At 49.5% G+C, this 15687-nt stretch overlaps 1 protein-coding gene across 1 annotated transcript in view; it reads left to right on the top strand.

The window, feature by feature from the left end:
* The window catches only part of AKNA (AT-hook transcription factor), a 77813-nt gene that overhangs the window by 18811 nt on the left and 43315 nt on the right, over positions 1 to 15687 (top strand). Inside the window, exons 3-5 of the mRNA XM_067471880.1 lie at positions 1157 to 2319; positions 3871 to 3945; positions 14917 to 15073. Of these exons, the coding sequence (XP_067327981.1) occupies positions 1157 to 2319; positions 3871 to 3945; positions 14917 to 15073 (1395 nt within the window). The remainder of the gene's footprint in view (positions 1 to 1156; positions 2320 to 3870; positions 3946 to 14916; positions 15074 to 15687) is intronic.

The following is a 15687-nucleotide window of genomic DNA, read 5'->3' as shown; positions in this document are numbered from 1 at the left end:
GCTAGGGGCCACTTTAACCAGGGACCACTTTGACCAGGGACCATTTTGACCAGGGACCATTTTGATCAGGGACCACTTTGACCAGGGACCTCATGACCAGGGACCACTTTCCTGTTTTCACGCAGATGAATAGGTTTAGGTCAGGGTCAGGATTGAATCTTTTACCTGCAGAAGTTCCCCTTCCAGTCTTTGGAGCTTCTTCTGCTTTTATGTCCAAGGAATGAAGGCGCTATTGAAAGCTCAGGTTTTGGATTAAAATGGGCTTTCTCTTGGAGAGCTAGAAGGCTTTGGATAGAGCACGTGCTCGGCTTTGTAGACTTGCTTATTATTATTATTATTATTATTTATCCGCCGACACATCACACAGTCCTAGACACTTGGGAAGTGTCCAATGTGTGATCCAATACAACTAGGCAGCAGAGTGACTGCTGTGGACTCATATTGCTGTGTTTCTAATAATAATAAATATATACTTTATTTATATTCTGATTTAACTCCTTGAGGGGCTCAGGGGAGATTATGGTACACATATATGACAAACATTCAATGCCATTATACAATTAACCAAAACATAAACAGAGGTAAAGGCTCCCCATCTTTTTCCATCTCTGATTTCTTGAGGCTGTGCTCAACTCCAGCCACTGGGGGTGCTGTCACCCCATTTTCCATGCCAAGGAACTTTGTTGTCCTTAGATGTTCTCCCGATCGAATCACCGGCATGTCCTCTTGGGTGCCTTTTATTACCTCCCCGCCAAAGCAGTACCTATTTAGGTACTCACATTGCTGTTTTCGAACTGCTAGGTGAGCAGAAGCTGGGCTGATGGTTGGGAGCTCACCCCAAGCTGGGCTTGAACTGTCAAACTTTCAATTGGCAAGACTGGGCATTCCTCTAAGGTAGCGCGTACATAGGAAACGTAGCAAAAACTTGGTTTTGGTTGGACATGCTGCAGCATATTTTGCTATAGTTTTTCAGTGAACATCTCAACCAATTCAATGGAATTTGTGGCAGCCACAAAAACAAAGTTTCTGGAGTAGAACAACTACTTTCAAAGTAAGGACGGCACCATTAAACAGGAAATAACACTTTCAAACCAGGAACAGATTTTTTTCCAAATGTTTTTACATACTGTAATGCTCCTGGTTTCCTTCCTTGCAGAATATCTAGAGGGTGATGAGATCCCAGAAGACCTAAGTCCACTCTCCTATTGGCGTCCAAAGACAGACCAACAGTTGGATTTCCCAGAAGACAACCAAGACAACTCTTTGGCTCAAGAGGAGCCTAGAGGGGCATGGGAGGTGGCCAGTGATGGAGAGGCCTCCCACGAGCTTTCTTTTGAGGGCCAGTATGGCTCAGAGTTCAGCACCAGTCCTGAGGCACTGAGAGATCCTTTGACTTCGTTTCAACACCGCAAGTCCTACAGCTTGGCCTCAGATGGTGGGGAGGAGGACGTATCGGAGAACTCCAACCTCAGCCCGTCTCCTTCTGGGATGCCTCTGGAGCACACCCACTTCAAAATAGATGTCTCTGAGATGCAGGGGCCACATGGTGACACTCAGGAGCTCTTCTCTCCATTGGGAAGGAGTCCCAGGCTTAGTTCTCCTCCACCTTCCATGCCTTGGAGTCGGAGCTCCTTCGCAGACCACCTTCGCAACTCTCCCAGCGTTGATCCTGAGATGTCTTCCTGGGTGGAGACCATGGGTCAACCAATGGAGACTGTCCTCAAGATGACATCTCAAAAAGAACAGTATGGTACATTGGTCACAACTCAACCTGAAGAGAGACGATTGGATTTGAGTGAGACTATAGAAACGGGTCCTGATCTGAGTCAGGTCCATCAGTGGAGGCCAGAAAGAGCACGGAAGCTGAAGACCAGCATCTCCCGAGGTCTCCCGTCCAAATTCAGCAGGCAGTCGAGATCCCTGAGTCCTCCGAGAAGAACCTCCCAGAGAAAAGCAGCTGGAGGACCGGATTCCAGTAATCCAACCCAAACAAGTCCTCCCATCCTTGCTATGAGCAACGCTGTGCCCTACGGCCGAGGGCAGCTCAACTACCCGTTGCCGGATCTATCCAAAGTGGAGCCTCGGGTCAGATTCCCCACTCAATGTTACCACCCACCTCGAGGGAAGACCCTCCTGGCCAGGTCCAACGATCCTGGGAAGCCGGTGATCTTCAAGTCTCCTGCTGAGATTGTCCGTGAGGTCTTGTTGAGCAGCGGAGAGGGATCCCCCCAGCAACACGCAGCAGCTCCCACCGTCTCCGTGATTCCAGAAGAATTGAAATCACCGCGGCAAGCCACCGAATTGGTGCATCAGCTTCAGGTAATGTTTTTAGTGCTGAACTCGAGGAGACAGTTTCTTATATTGTTGTGTGCCCTCAAGACATTTCTGACAGATGCATCTACACCAGCGCTTCTCAACTTGCAGGTCGAGATCACTGTGGGGGTCGTGATGGGGTTTCAGAGGGGTCGTCAAAGACCATCACAAAACATATATTTCTGATGGTCTTAGGAATCCCTTTGGCAGAGAAGGCTGAAGATATCTCTGCCTGTCCTTCTTATTACATACCAATATGCAGCTTGGCTTACTTGCTTGAGTAAGCCATCCCACCAAAAGCCCTCCTCTGCTGTGATTGGCTGGATTCTCAGCTGGCGTCTCAGCCAAGGGAGACTTCAAGTGGGGAGGGGAGAGCAGGTGTACTCAGCACTTGACAGCGTGGTGTGCACTTGTGGGCCAGGGAGAGCATGCGAGGCTGGAGGGAGGCTTGTGCTAGTGAGTCCCTTCAAGGCGTGGGGATTCTGTGTGGGAAGTTTGGCCCAATTCTATCATTGATGGGGTTCAGAATGTTCTTTCATTGTAGGTGAACTATAAATCCCAGCAACTACAATTCCCAAATGTTAAGGTCTATTTTCCCCCAAACTCCACCAGTGTTCACATTTGGGCATATTGAGTATCTGTGCCAAGTTTAGTCAAGATCCATCATTGTTTGAGTCCCCAGTGCTCTCTGGATGTAGGTGAACTACAACTCCCAAACTCAAGGTCAATGCCCACCAAACTCTTCCAGTCTTTTCTGTTGGTCCTAGGAGTTCTGTGTGCCAAGTGTGGATCAATTCCATCATTGGTGGAGTTCAGAATGCTCTTGGATTGTAGGTGAACTATAAATCCTTGCAACTACAACTCCCAAACTCAAGGTCAATGCCTACAAAGTATTTTCTGTTGGTCAGGGGAGTTCTGTGTGCCAAGTTTGGTTAAATTCCATCATTGGTGGAGTTCAGAATGCTCTTTGAGTGTAGGTGAACTATAAATCCCCGCAACTACAACTTCCAAACTCTATGTCAATGCCCACGAAGTATTTTCTGTTGGTCAGGGGAGTTCTGTGTGCCAAGTTTGGTTAAATTCCATCATTGGTGGAGTTCAGAATGCTCTTTGAGTGTAGGTGAACTATAAATCCCTGCAACTACAACTTCCAAACTCTATGTCAATGCCCACGAAGTATTTTCTGTTGGTCAGGGGAGTTCTGTGTGCCAAGCTTGGTTCAATTCCATTGTTGGTGGAGTTCAGAATGCTCTTGGGTTGTAGGTGAACTATAACTCCCAGCAACTACAACTCCCAAATGACAAAATCTATCCTCCCCAACCCCACCAGTATTCCAATTGGGATATTTGTGCCAAATTTGTTTCAGTGAATGAAAATACATCCTGCATGTCCGATATTTACATGACGATGCGTAACAGTAGCAAAATGACGACAACAAAATTAATGTTATGGTTGGGGGTCACCACAATATGGGGAACTGTATTAAGGGGTCGCAGCATTAGGAAGGTTGAGAACCACTGAGCTAAATGATCGCCATCTCTTTCTTCTTCTTTGTAGGAGGATTACCACAAACTGCTGACGAAGTATGCTGAAGCTGAGAATACCATTGATCGGCTGAGACTGGGTGAAAAGGTAGGAAGTGCTCTAAAGTTGTGGGGCCTCTTGCAGAAGCTGTAGGGTTTCAGTTCCCATCGTTCTCCTGCAAGAAAGTTATCTGAGCTCTTCCGGGTTTTTATAAGGTTGCGGGAACATGCTTGCGAGACAGGCAGTAGACTATCCACTTCTTCATTTCTGTCCTTGCATGAAGTCCTAGAAAAAGAAAAGCCGCCCCACTGTGATAACAGGTTCCTGCATGTTGCAATGACTCATTCCTGAACAGGAAGAGAGCAGGACAGTAAGAACACGCCGAAATTATATTATTATATATTTATTTATCACTAGCCATCCCCTGCCACACATTGCTGTGGCCCAGTCTGGTGATCTGGAAAATAAAGTAATGAGAAAGTCTTAGACAGAAGCCCGGTTCCGGTGATGGCGGGCGGCAGCAACAACACCGAGCTGCGCTAGCCATCTGCTCAGAATCCTAAGGAATCCTTAGGAAAGAACCCCCTTGAACCATCAAAAATTGGGGGGTGGTGAGACCGACACCAAAGGACGAGGTGTTGAGGCCCAGAACCCGAAGAACCAAGGGCTGAGAAGAACCAAGGGCTGAGAGTCGGGAGAGGCAGGAGGCGGAGGAAGGGAGCGCCGCGACTGTGACTGGCTCCCCGAAGGAAGATACATACCAGCGTTGCTGGCCTCCTGGTGAGCTATCTGCCTGGGCACCTCCCGCCGGCGGCCCCGCTGCCGCCTGGGTCCTGGACCGCTGTGGAGCCCTGTCTGGCCCGGCGCGAGAGCTGACGTGGTTGCCGCCCCGGCCGCCCCGGCCGCCATCTTGCCTGCAGCCGGGCCTTGCTGCTTGCCACTCGCTGCTGCCGCGGTCAAGAAGTGACTGCAGACGGCCCTGAGGAGGGTGCTCGCCAACGCTGCAGCGGGCCTCCTGGCTGGCCGACGGTCCCGCCGCCGCCTGGGCCTTGGGATCGCTGCGGGGGTTCCGTCTGGCCCGACGAGAGCTCTGTCGCGGCCGCCATTTTGCCCGCCCGGGTCCTAGCGCCGCCGCGCTCCTGGCGAAAGCCCTGCGCTTCACGAAAAGCCTCGGCGTTGGGGGCCTTTTGAGCACTTTTGCCCGCCCCAGGTCCTAGCGCCGCCGCGTTCCTGACGAAAGCCTGCGCTTGATGAAAGCCTCGGCGTTGGGGGCCTCTTGAGCCCAGGGAGGACCCAGCCGGACGCCGCTGCCACTCCCACAGCTGCCGGATCACCACCAGGCGCGGCTGCCTCGGCTGCAGTTACTGCGGCCGACACCATCATTGGGCCGTTGCCAGCGCTGTAGCCCGGAGAGATCGCTGCCTCCTGCCCAGGAAGGGATCGTCACCTGCAACGGCACCAGCCACGGTGCTGGGCCGACCAGACCATCACCAGGCCGCCGCTGGACCGCAGCCACCAGGCCGCTACGGCAGCCAGGTCGCAGCTGCAGTGACGCCGCCACTGCGGCCCCTTCCATCAGGCCGCTGCGGAGTGGTGGCCTCCCCTCACCAGGCCGCTGCGGAGTAGTGGCCTCCTTTGCTGCCTGGCCGTTGCCGCCGCCGCCCGACGAGTTCATCACCATCCTGTCGTCATTGCCGTGGCTGGGGGGGTCGTCACCGTTTTCCATCTTATGATCCAGCCCCTCTTCCATCAGGCGGCTGTGGACTCACGGCCCCTCCCCGGCCCAAACTCCACCAGGGCAAAGCAACGAGTTGAGTAGACCCTTGTGCCGACCGTCCTTGTGTGGACCTCTCTTGTGTTGACCTTTAAGCTTGTGTAGATCTTTAAGCTGTGCTGACCGTCCTTGTGTGGACCTCTCTTGTGTTGACCTTTAAGCTTGTGTAGACCTTAAGCTGGCTTCCTCGCTGGTACTTACTGAGCAGAATGTGATTAACCATCTGTGTTGCCCCACCCCCGAGTTATCAACTCCGGAAGCATATCCGCTGGTTTACCAACCGTCTATAGTCTCATCGGGGTCATAGCAATATTTAGTTAACTACCATCATTATCACCCATAAGGGGTAATCGTATAATACCAACTACCACTTTCCTGGTTACCATTGTTGTCATCTGTCATCATTGTAATAAGAACGATTTAGAGCACCTAGGCGCCTGCCATTTGCTGCTAGATTGCACCAGCACTTTCACCCTTTCCCTGTCCCTCTGTGCCGCACTTTATATCGATAAGTAGAGCACTTTAGATCTAGCACGTTATTAAATGTGCCTTCGAATGTGTGTTGCTGCTAATTAATTTACGATCATTCACGCCCGCCAATGAACTGCTCCTGAAATCTAGGTACTTTAAGAACTGGACTATTGAAGCAGTCGGAACATCGACTACTACCCATATTGCTGCTACCCATGTGGCCCCCTGCCCCCCTTTGGGTACTATTTATGTTGCTATGGTGTGGAGGCAGAAGAGGAGGTGGCCTGGAACCTGTGATGGAGAGTGTGGTGGGGAGGGGGGGGAGGGGGAGGGGGGATGCTGGCAAGAACCAATAAACATAACAACAAGCGTAGGAGAAAGTAATCTTATAGCTCATAACTGCGGCATGGAGGGGGGGAGGTGTTCCACTAGCCGAGGGGCCCCCATAGAGGTCGTGGTGGGAAGGAGGAGATGCGGGAGAAGGAGACCTCGAATTCGGCCTAATTCGGACCGCTTTTCCAAATTAACTATCCCCAATAGGTCTCCTAAGGCAATTTGGTGTAACCAGGTGAGCGGGCCCTCTGGCTTGAAGGTGGTGTTGTTGAACGCCAGGTCTGTCAACGGAAAAACAACTTGGATTCAGGACTTAATCCTGGAGGAGCGGGCAGACCTGGCGTGCATCACGGAGACCTGGTTGGATGAAGCGGGGGGCGTAAATCTCTCCCAGCTTTGTCCTCCAGGTTTCTCCGTGCAACACCAGCCAAGAGCCGGAGGACGGGGAGGCGGGGTCGCAGTGGTCTATAGAGATTCCATCCATCTAACCAGGAGCCCCATCCCGCAGACCACAAATTTTGAATGCGTCCACCTGAGGGTGGGTGACCGGGACAGAATAGGGATTCTGCTAGTGTACCGTCCACCTCGCTGCACTACAGTCTCCCTACCTGAGCTAGCGGGGGTGGTCTCGAGCCTGGCGGTGGAGTCCCAACAGCTTTTGGTGCTGGGGGACTTCAACATCCACGCCGAGGCAACCCTCACAGGTGCGGCTCAGGACTTCATGTCCGCCATGGCAACCATGGGGCTGTCCCAACAAATATCTGGCCCCACCCACTGTGCTGGACACACATTGGACTTGGTTTTCTGCCAGGGATGGGAGCAGGGTGGCGGTGTGGAGGAGTTGTCCATCTCTCCGTTGCCGTGGTCCGACCACTTCCTGATTAGATTTAGGCTCACTGCGCCCCCTAACCTCCGCAAGGGTGGAGGACCCATTAAGATGGTCCGCCCCAGGAGGCTAATGGATCCGAATGGATTCCTGACGGCTCTTGGGGAGTTTCCCGCCACCGCGGTAGGTGATCATGTCGAGGCCTTGGTCGCTCTCTGGAATGGGGAGATGACCAGGGCTATTGACAAGATCGCTCCGGAACGTCCCCTCTCAAGTAACCGAGCTAAACCAGCTCCTTGGTTTACTGAGGAACTGGCAGCGATGAAGCGAAGGAAGAGGGTTCTAGAGAGCGTGTGGCGTTCGGACCCAAGCGAGCCAAACCGAACACGGTTTGTGTCCTTTTTAAGGGCATATGCCGTGGCAATAAAAGCCGCAAAGAAAACCTTCTTCGCGGCCACTATTGCGTCTGCAAAAAACCGTCCGGCGGAGCTGTTCCGGGTTGTCAGAGGTCTTTTAACTCCCCCTATCTCAGGTGGGAGCCCTGACAACTCGGCAGCGCGCTGTGAAGCATTTGCTCGGTTCTTTACAGACAAAGTCGCTTTGATCCGTTCTGGGCTGGACGCCACATTAAGTGCAGTCTCTGGGGATGTGACACAAGCACCTGCTTGTCCGATTTTGTTGGATTCCTTTCAGTTTGTGAAACCCGAGGATGTGGACAAGGTACTTGGAGGAATGAGACCCACCACGTCCATCCTAGACCCCTGCCCATCCTGGCTTCTAAAGGAGGCCAGAGGGGGATTGGCCGAGTGGGTAACGGTGGTGGTTAATGCCTCCCTTCGGGAAGGCAAGATTCCAGCGAGCCTAAAACAGGCTGTTATAAAGCCGCTGTTGAAGAAACCATCACTTGACCCCACTAAATTGGACAACTTTCGGCCTGTTTCCAATCTTCCCTTCTTGGGCAAAGTCATGGAAAGCGTGGTGGCCTCACAACTCCAGGTATTCTTGAGAGACACGGATTATCTGGATCCGGCACAGTCTGGTTTCAGACCGGGACATGGTACCGAGACGGTCTTGGTCGCCTTAGTGGATGATCTGCGCCGGGAGCTAGACAGGGGGAGTGTGTCCCTGTTGGTGCTCCTGGACCTCTCAGCGGCCTTCGATACCGTCGACCACGGTATTCTTCTGGGGCGCCTTGCAGAGATGGGTCTTGGGGGCACTGCTCTGCGGTGGCTCCAGTCATTTCTGGAGGGTCGTACTCAGATGGTGTTACTGGGGGACTCCTGTTCAACGCCGCAGCCGTTGACCTGTGGCGTTCCTCAGGGTTCCATCTTGTCCCCCTTGTTGTTTAACATCTACATGAAGCCGCTGGGTGAGATCATCCGGAGTTTCGGGGTGCGGTGTCATCTGTACGCAGATGACGTCCAACTCTGTCACTCCTTCCCACCTGCTACTAAGGAGGCTGTCGAAGTCCTGAACCGGTGCCTGGCCGCTGTGACGGTCTGGATGAGGGCGAACAAACTGAAATTAAATCCAGACAAGACAGAGGTACTCCTGGTCAGTCGCAAGGCCGAACAGGGTATAGGGTTACAGCCTGTGTTGGATGGGGTCGCACTCCCCTTGAAGGCACAGGTTCGCAGCTTGGGTGTGACCCTGGACTCATCGCTGAGCCTGGACCCCCAGGTTTCAGCGGTGACCAGGGGAGCATTTGCACAGCTTCGGCTCGTGCGCCAGCTGCGCCCGTATCTTGGGAAGTCTGACTTGGCCACGGTGGTACACGCTTTGGTCACATCCCGCCTCGACTACTGCAACGCTCTCTACGTGGGGCTGCCCTTGAAGACGGCCCGGAAGCTTCAGCTAGTCCAGCGCGCGGCAGCCATGTTGTTAACGGGAGCAGGACGCAGAGAGCATACAACGCCCCTGCTGTCCCAGCTCCACTGGCTGCCGATTTGCTACCGGGCCCAATTTAAGGTGCTGGTGTTATCCTACAAAGCCCTAAACGGTTCCGGCCCAAAATACCTTGCAGACCGCATCTCGGCCTACGAGCCCACGAGGGCCTTGAGATCTTCCGGGGAGGCCCTTCTCTCGGTCCCGCCTGCCTCACAGGCACGTCTGGCGGGGACGAGGGAGCGGGCCTTCTCGGTGGTGGCCCCCCGGCTGTGGAACACCCTCCCTACCGAAGTTAGACAGGCGCCCTCCCTGATGGCCTTTCGTAGGGGCCTGAAAACTTGGCTCTTCGAGCAGGCCTTCAACTGAGTGTATCTTGGAATGACACTGGAATGAACTAGGACTATGAATTTCGGCTATGACCCCAGGACTTGACGAAGCGGATTTTTTAGTATAGTATATGTTATGTTGTATTGTCCGGTTTGTATTGTCACGATTTGCTGTATACTGTCTTTCTTTGTTGTTGTTCACCGCCCCGAGTCGCCTTCGGGCTGAGAGGGGCGGTCAATAAATGAAATAAATAAATAAATAAATAAATAAATTAGAATCATAGAACCATAGAATCAAAGAGTTGGAAGAGACCTCCTGGGCCATCCAGTCCAACCCCCTGCCAAGAAGCAGAAATATTGCATTCAAATCACCCCTGACAGATGGCCATCCAGCCTCTCTTTAAAAGTCTCCAAAGGAGGAGCCTCCACCACACTCCGGGACAGAGAGTTCCACTGCTGAACGGCTCTCACAGTCAGGAAGTTCTTCCTCATGTTCAGATGGAATCTCCTCTCTTGTAGTTTGAAGCCATTGTTCCGCGTCCTAGTCTCCAAGGAAGCAGAAAACAAGCTTGCTCCCTCCTCCCTGTGGCTTCCTCTCACATATTTATACATGGCTATCATATCTCCTCTCAGCCTTCTCTTCTTTAGGTTAAACATGCCCAGTTCCCTAAGCCGCTCCTCATAGGGCTTGTTCTCCAGACCCTTGATCATTTTAGTCGCCCTCCTCTTGGTTTCTAATATATGTAATTCCTTTCTTCTTGTGGGTAAACAGTATTTCTTGTTGTTTCTTTGACAGTGTTGATGTCGAGATTGTTTGGTTTGCCTACTCTGGAACATGCAAGATATCATTGTCCTTCTGTAGGGGTCCCTTTCAAATCTATGATACTATATCTCTCGGTGTGAAACATATATATCTACCTATCTCTATGGCTGGATGGCTCTTTGTCAGGAGGGCTTTGATTACGTTTTCTTGCTGGTGAAGGGAGCTGGACTGGATGGCCTTAAGTATTTTCTGTTGGTCATGGGGGTTCTGTGTGGGAAGTTTGCCCCAATTCTTTCATTGGTGGCGTTCAGAATACTCTTTGATTGTAGTTGAACTATAAATCCCAGTAACCACAACTCTCAAATGGCAAGGTTATTTTCCCCAAACTCCGTGTTCATATTTGCACATATGGAATATTTGTGCCAAGTTTGGTCCAGATCTATCATTGTTGCAGTCCACAGTGATCTCTGGATGCAGGTGAACTACAACTCCCAAACTCAAGGTCAATGCCCACCAAACTCTTCCAGTACTCTCTGTTTGTCATTGGAGGTCTGTGTGCCAAGATTGGTTCAATTCCATCATTTGTCGAGTTCGGAATGCTCTTTGATTGTAGGTGAACTATAAATCCCAGTAACTACAACTCCCAAATGTCATGGTATATTTTCCCCAAAGTCCATCTGTTTTCATATTTGGGCATATGGAATATTCGTGCAAAGTTTGGTCCAGATCCATCACTGTTTCAGTCCACAGTGCTCTCTGGATGTAGGTGAACGACAACTCCCAAATCAAGGTCAGTGCCCACCAAACCCTTGTAGTGTTTTCTCTTGGTCATGGGAGTCCTGTATGCTATGTTTGGTTCAATTCCGTCATTGGTGAAGTTCTATAACTCCCAAATGTCAAGGTCTATTTTCCCCAAAGTCCATCTGTTTTTGTATTTGGGCATATGGAATATTCGTGCAAAGTTTGGTCCAGATCCATCACTGTTTCAGTCCACTGTGCTCTCTGGATGTAGGTGAGCTACAACTCCCAAATCAAGGTCAATGCCCACCAAACCCTTGCAGTGTTTTCTCTTGGTCATGGGAGTCCTGTATGCCATGTTTGGTTCAATTCCGTCATTGGTGAAGTTCAGAATGCGCTTTGATTGTAGGTGAATTATAAATTCCAGCAACTACAACTCCTAAAGGTCAAAATCCATTTTTTGAGTGATGGTCACTCCTTGGGCTAGTAGGTGTCTTGTAGCCAAATTTGGAGGCAATTCGTCTAGTGGTTTTTGAGTTGTGTTAAGCCCACAAACGAACATTACATTTTTATTTATATAGATGTATTTATTGTGTCAGAAGAGTGTTGGGGGTACAGTTATGTATTTAAAAACAAAAGTTAAAAGCATGGCATTTAACTAAGCATCCTTTTGGATTCTCGCTTGCTGAGATGTTCCTACGAGTATCTCTGTAGATCTTAGAAAGCTATTTCTTGATTTAAGTCATTGGCATGCTGACTGATATCCAAAAAGAGGATGGACCGGAGATGCCACTGCCTTGGTCTTTTCATTACAGGCTGCTATTTCCCAACGTATGTCAGGTGGTGCAATATATAAGTAATATAATTTACCCAGTGGTGTAGGGTAATCAGTTCAGCGCCTTCCAAGTATTCCAATCTTCTGTGTGCCCAGAAGGGAGTTTCTCATCTGGCCTCAGCCACTGATTAAGATGTTGGACTTTAGCCTGCCACTTTTGGATTCTTGCTTGCTGAGGTGTTCCTGAGAGTATCTCTGTAGATCTTAGAAAACTATTTCGTGATTTAAGGCACTGGTGTCTTGTGGCCAAATTTGGCGGCCAAAGATGTCACTGCCTTGGCTGCTATTTCCCAACATATGTCAGATGGTGCAATATATAAGTAGTATAATTCTCCAGTGTTGTAGGGTGTAGACATCCTGTGACAATGTGGTAAGTCTCATTAAGAGCCACGTCCACTGTTTTAACATGGTGAGATGTGTTCTACACTGGGCATGCGTATTCAGCAGCAGAGGAGCAAAGCACAAGGGTAGGTGGCTTCACTGTGTCTGGCTGTGAACCCCAGGTTGTGCCAGTCAGCTTGGGTATAATATTGCTTTTACCCCCATTTTTGGCTTGATAGCCAAACAGTGCTTCTTTTACCAGAAGTTCCCTTTTACCAGAAGCTGGGCATTGCAAGTGCCTCTGGTGTCGCTGTGGATAGTTCCTCCATTGGGCATGTGACAGGGCTCAGACTGCATTGTAGTAGGTGGTCTATGGATTGCTTTTCTCCACACTCGCATGTCGTGGACTCCACGTTGTGGCCCCATTTCTTAAGGTTGGCTCTGCATCTCGTGGTGCCAGAGTGCAATCTGTTCAGCGCCTTCCAAGTCGGCCAGCCTTCTGTGTGCCCAGGAGGGAGTCTCCCACCCAGTGTCAGCCACTGATTGAGGTTCCAGGTTTTACCCTGCCACTTTTGGGCTCTTGCTTGCTGAGGTGTTCATGCGAATCTCTCTTTAGATCTTAGGAAGCTATTTCTTGATTTAAGGCGTTGGTATGCTGGCTGATATCCGAACAGAGGATGGGCAGGATATGTCAATGCCTCTGTACTTTCATTGCTGGCTTTTACTCCCCTGCGGATATCAGGTGGTGCAATACCGGCTAAACAGTATAATTTCTCCAGCGGTGTTGGGCATAGACATCCTGTGATAATGTGGCATGTCTCATTAAGAGCAACATCCACTATTTTAACATGGTGAGATGTCTTCCATCCTGGGTATGTGTATTCAGCAGCAGAGAAGCAAAGCACAAGGGCAGATGTCTTCACTGTGTCTGGTTGTGATCCCCAGGTTGTGCCAGTCAGCTTTCGTATGATATTGTTTTTACCCCCACCTTTGGCTTGATAGCCAAACAGTGCTTCTTATAAGTCAGAGCACGGTCCAGAGTGACTCCCAGGTATTTGGGTATGCTGCAATGCTCCAGTGGGATTCCTTCCCAGGTCATGCTCAGAGCTCGGGATGCTTGTCTGTTCTTAAGGTGAAAAGCACACGTCTGCATTTTAGATGGATTAGGAATCAGCTGGTTCTCCCTGTAATAGGCAGTAAGATCACCTAAAGCTTTGGAGAAATGGTCTGTTCGACCATTTCAAAGCTCCCTGCTTGAGGGGTGATGGCACGATCGTCAGCATAGATGACGATCTGACAGTGACTGATCATTTGTGTAAAGTGATGGAGCAAGCATGCTCTCCTGTTGAAAGTGTTATTTCCTGTTTAATTGTGCGGTCGTTACTTTGAAAGTTGTGGCTCTACTCCAGAAACTTCATTTTTGTGTCTTGCCACAAACTATGTGGAATTGGTTGAGACTTGATGAGATATTCATTGGAAAAGTAGAGGAAAATATGCTGCAGGATATTGGTTTCTCACCAGAGGTGTTTACACTGAGCTTAGGCTGGATTTCCAAGGTTGTGGTTCACGGAGCGAAGGAGAGAAAGAAGGAGCACAGATGGCAGGGATTATTGAAATCCAGCGCTCATCCTCCTGAGCAGAAAACAAGCGAGTGAAAACGGACAAAGGGTGAAGGGAGAGGAGGAACGTCATCCTGTTCCTGGAGTTGTTTATGAATGGAGTTGGAGATGAACCCAACATTGCTGGGATTTATAGTTCACCTACAATCAAAGAGCATTATGAACCCCACCAATGATGGAATTGAACCAGACTTGGCACACAGGACTCCCATGACCAACAGAAAATATTGGAAAGGTTTGGTGGACACTGACCTTGGGTTTTGGAGTTGTAGTTCACCTACATCAAGAGAGAGCACTGTGGACACAAACAATGATAGATCTGGACCAAACTTGGCACGAATCCTCAATATGCCCAAATGTCAACAGTGGTGGAGTTTGGGGAAAATAGACTTTGGTGTTTGGGAGTTGTAGTTGCTGGGATTTATAGTTCACCTGCAATCAAAGAGCATTCTGAACCCCACCAATGATGGAATTGAACCAGACTTGGTACACAGTTCTCTCATGACAAACAGAAAATACTGGAAGGGTTTGGTGGGCACTGACCTTGAGTTTTGAAGTTGTAGTTCACCTACATCCAGAGAGCACTGTACACTCAAACAATGATGGATCTGGACCAAACTTGGCACAAATACTCAATATGCCCAAATATGAACACAGATGGAGGTTGAAAAAAATAGACCTTGACATTTGGGAGTTGTAGTTGCTGGGATTTATAGTTCGCCTACAATCAAAGAGCATTCTGAACCCCACCAATGATGGAATTGAACCAAATGTGGCACACAGGATTCCCATGACCAACAGAAAACAGTAGAAGGGTTTGGTGGGCATTGACCTTGAGTTTGGGAATTGTAGTTCACCTACATCCAGAGAGGACTGTGGACTGAAACAATGATGGATCTGGACCAAACTTGGCACGAATACTCCATATGCCCAAATATGAACACAGATGGCATTGGAGGAAAATAAACCATGACATTTGAGAGTTGTAGTTACTGGGATTTATAGTTCACCTACAATCAAATTCTCTTTCTATCAGCTCTCTTGACTTTCTCACATCTATCCGCCATATTCAATGATCTGCCTAGTGTGAAAATAAATACAATGGCTGGAAAATGGGATGATGGAGGACCAATAGGAGAAATCGAAAGCTATGGGAATATTGAAGTCCGCTTTGTATTCTTTCTAGGTACACTTGTATGCTGACTCTCCTCAGCCCAGCTATATGGTCCAGATGGGGACGGTATCACCAGCCTCCAAGGTTATGACGCTTAGCCTCCCTCAGGTCAGGGCATCTGAGATCACAGGGAGATCTCACCCAGCATTAGAACCTGCTCAGGACAAAGGTAGGTATCAGACATCTATCTATTTATTTATTTGTTTGTTTGTTTGTTTGTTTACAGTATTTATATTCCGCCCTTCTCATCCTGCAGGGCACTCAGGGATTACAAAGTACATATACATGGCAAATATGCATAGACACACAACATATATACAGAGACACTCAGAGGCTATTTAACATTCCAGCTTCTGGCCACCAGGGGAGCTGTCACTTCACCGTCCGTTTGTGACACTGATGAAGTACTTCCTCATTCTTTGCATACTTCCTTGAGATTTTATGGCCTTGTAAATCAGTTAAATTAGCCTCCCCAAATAAGTAGGAGACAATGTTGCTATTGGGGATTCAGTCTCCTGTTCATGTTGGTGATAAGACCTTGAAGTCTAGGTGTGTTAGACATGATGTCATGGGTGCCCGGTATCTCAGAGGAGACAATGTTGCTATTGGGGATTCAGTCTCCTGTTCATGTTGGTGATAAGACCTTGAAGTCTAGGTGTGTTAGATATGATATCATGGGTGCCCGGTATCTCAGAGGAGACAATGTTGCTATTGGGGATTCAGTCTCCTGTTCATGTTGGTGATAAGACCTTGAAGTCTAGGTGTGTTAGATATGATATCATG

Source organism: Anolis sagrei, chromosome 11 (assembly GCF_037176765.1).
Source record: "Anolis sagrei isolate rAnoSag1 chromosome 11, rAnoSag1.mat, whole genome shotgun sequence".
Taxonomy (NCBI): domain Eukaryota; kingdom Metazoa; phylum Chordata; class Lepidosauria; order Squamata; family Dactyloidae; genus Anolis; species Anolis sagrei.
Note: the sequence above shows the minus strand (reverse complement) of the source record. Positions and strands in the feature narration are given on the sequence as shown.